Source organism: Portunus trituberculatus, unplaced genomic scaffold, assembly GCF_017591435.1.
Source record: "Portunus trituberculatus isolate SZX2019 unplaced genomic scaffold, ASM1759143v1 PGA_scaffold_448__1_contigs__length_240817, whole genome shotgun sequence".
NCBI lineage: Eukaryota > Metazoa > Arthropoda > Malacostraca > Decapoda > Portunidae > Portunus > Portunus trituberculatus.
Window position 1 is genome coordinate 83,625 of NW_025541616.1, and position 2,886 is coordinate 86,510.

At 47.3% G+C, this 2,886-nt stretch overlaps 1 protein-coding gene across 1 annotated transcript; it reads right to left on the reverse strand.

Moving 5' to 3' along the window:
- Positions 1-357: 357 nt before the first annotated feature.
- Positions 358-915, reverse strand: LOC123500618 (thymidine kinase 1-like). The gene has a single exon (XM_045249280.1). The coding sequence runs from the start codon at positions 913-915 to the stop codon at positions 358-360; it is 558 nt and encodes a 185-aa protein (XP_045105215.1).
- Between the last annotated feature and the right edge of the window lie 1,971 nt (positions 916-2,886).

Here is a 2,886-nt window from a genome sequence, read left to right on the forward strand (position 1 = left end):
AATAACCTTGATCTTTCCGAAGGCGCTGGCCACTTCGGAGTCGACGAGTTCGAACATGTCTTTGTTGAAGGGAGTAGTAAGCTTCACATCAAACACATCACCCCTGTTTCCTTCGATGATGGTCTGGAAGTTCTTAATCTTCTTGACTATCTGATCTTTCGTCCTATACAACACGATAAACGCCACAACGGTCACGATGGCAATAACAGCCACGGCAACATGGCTAGCTATGTTGGCGTACATGTTCTAGGTGGTTTGGTTTATATTTCTTCTTTGCTTAGGGAGTACACAAGTCAGTACAGCGAGTTTTTGTTTGTAAAGGTCTTTATTATTCTGTAAACATCTCAAAACATTTGTTTAGTTGTGTTGCCTACAACCGCGACAGACAGCTTCGTATATCTCCGAGCCCCCGACACACATCTCGTTGTCCTCGCCGTCTAGAGGCAGTGGAATATCAAAGTATGTGGTTATGAAGGATGCTTCTGCGCTACGGCACCTCGTACATATTGCCGTCAGCGTGTCTATTCGCTCGGAGCGAGGGATGATTTTAGCGACCTCTTGAAAGGGATTTCGTTTGTCGTTGCCGGAAAGCGCTGCAACAATCACGATCTTTCCCTTGTCCGCCCACTTGTCGCAGTACTCGACTAGGTCTTTGAAGAGCTGACCCTCGTCGATGCACACGATGTCAGCCATGTTGACATCGATGTCGACGTGTTCCAGTCTGTCAGAGGAGACGTAGCTCGATATTGTGAGCTTGGAATGGGTTATGTTTGGATGTTTGATGTAGACGCAATTCTTGTTAGTTTGGTTGTATTTCGCGTATCTTCTCTGAAGTTCTGTTGTCTTTCCTGCAAACACGGGTCCGAGTATCAGCTCGATGCGCCCTCTACAGTTGTCGCTGCTTAAAGACAACATGTCTGCGTGGTGGGAGTGAGATAGCAGCAGCAGAAGGAGGTGATAGGAAAAAGTGGTGATGTATGAGAGCTCCTCTCCTTTCTATATCCTCCCAAAGATAACCGGGTAGCCAGCAGCAACAGCAAGTGGAGGTGGTGGTGGCGGGGGTCGCCGCAGGGCGGGCGGATGTCACAGCTTGTAGCTAGACAATCGTATACCTCTATTTGTTTCGACAATCCAGCCGATTTCATACCCGAACAATAAAAATAGTTTTCAACGAAGCGGCAGCAACACAGCTCGCCACACCCACAGTGACCCCAATGGGTACTACACCCACCCCCACCGGCGGGCTGATGACAGCTTTTAATGTTGTTTATGTATATATATATATATATATATATATATATATATATATATATGTATGTATATATGTAAAGTACCTGTAAGCGAAACGAATAAAAATGGTAAAGTTCGTAAGAGGGGAACTGACTGACCCAGCCGTGGCGGGTGACAGAAAGACAATGGTATGTCTAGAGGCAGACTGTGTGTCCCGTAAGATAGTCAAGGGGTCCATCCACGATAAACTGTACAAGATTCTGGGGTATGGCAATCCCTACGGCCACCGTGCCAAGGTATCCAAGAAAGCGGCGGCGGCGAGGGGAGTACGCTACGATCGCAACCTGTCATGCCTGAGGGACAGAGGCGAGACTGGCACATGCAACCCAATGATACCTCCGGAGCAGCAACATAAGGAGGGGCAAGAAGATATCAATGATAATAAAACGTGTGGTTTGGCGTTTTTATTCTACAAGTACAGCGCAGGCGATGGTATGGACGTCCTCTTCTCAGACGCCGCAGATTACGTAAAGAGCTGCATCGAAAAAGAGGGCGCGACACATAAGGAGATACAGGAGCAGAGACTGAACAACTTTAAAAAGAGCTTGATCACCCTGAGGCTGTCATACTTCTTTAAGCGATACAACCGTATAGTCTTTCCATACATGTTTGGATGCGGAAAGTCAGGCGGAAACTGGCTAGACTACTTGGCCGCTATCCGTGACTTTGAGACTACATTGGATGGAGAGAAACATGTAGTTGTTGTAAAAAAAAATCAATGAAACATTAATGTAAACATTCTCGTCTATTGTCGTATCCTTTGATTGCTGCTGCTGCTGCTGCTGCTACCACTGTTGCTTCCTTCATTAGGCTCACGACGACGAAGAGTAGCATCGCATATGAGAAGACGCCCGGTGCTCCAGCAAAGTCGAATATCTTGCCCCTATCTTCTTCCATGTTATATTAATTAGATAACACCTCCAGTGTTTACCACCACTAGCATAGACGAAGCAATTTTATACAAGCGTTCAGCTCTTGCAAAGTTCATAATGAACGACGACGTTATTTTATTTTTGTTGTATTTGCTAGCGGAGTATAGTCTGGAAATGGCTGGTGCGAAGGTTCGAGGTTGAGATGCGGCGATGTCTATACACTTGTCTTTGTACATTCCGTAGCGGTTGTTGCTGCTGGAGCTGATACACGGCGACTGGGATAGATTCACGATCTCGTCAAGGGTAGGTATGTTCCACGGGTCTGCTGTTATCGTATCGCAGGTGACTGTGGCGGGGTCCAGGAACAACCTGCGCCACACATGTTCCGTGGACATCACAAGGAGGTTGAACGACCTAAGGTGTGTGTTGGAGGGAAGCCTGTAGAACTCCAGTATAGCGCTTAGAAGTACAGCGGCTGCACGATGGCAGGTTTCTTTTTTGTACTTGTCGTACCACAGCCGTATCTCTTCGTGCGAGGGAACAACGTCTTTTGAGAGGAAGACTTGAGAGGACAGTAGTCTGCCAGCGTGTACCTCCACGTCGTGGACGAGAGATTCGGCTTTGTCAGCGAGTGTTGTTGTTGTTGTTGTTGTTGCTGCTGACTCAGCCATCTGCATTCGCCGTGTAGAAAGTGCTGCTTGTTCTGGAATATACCTGGGAGTAG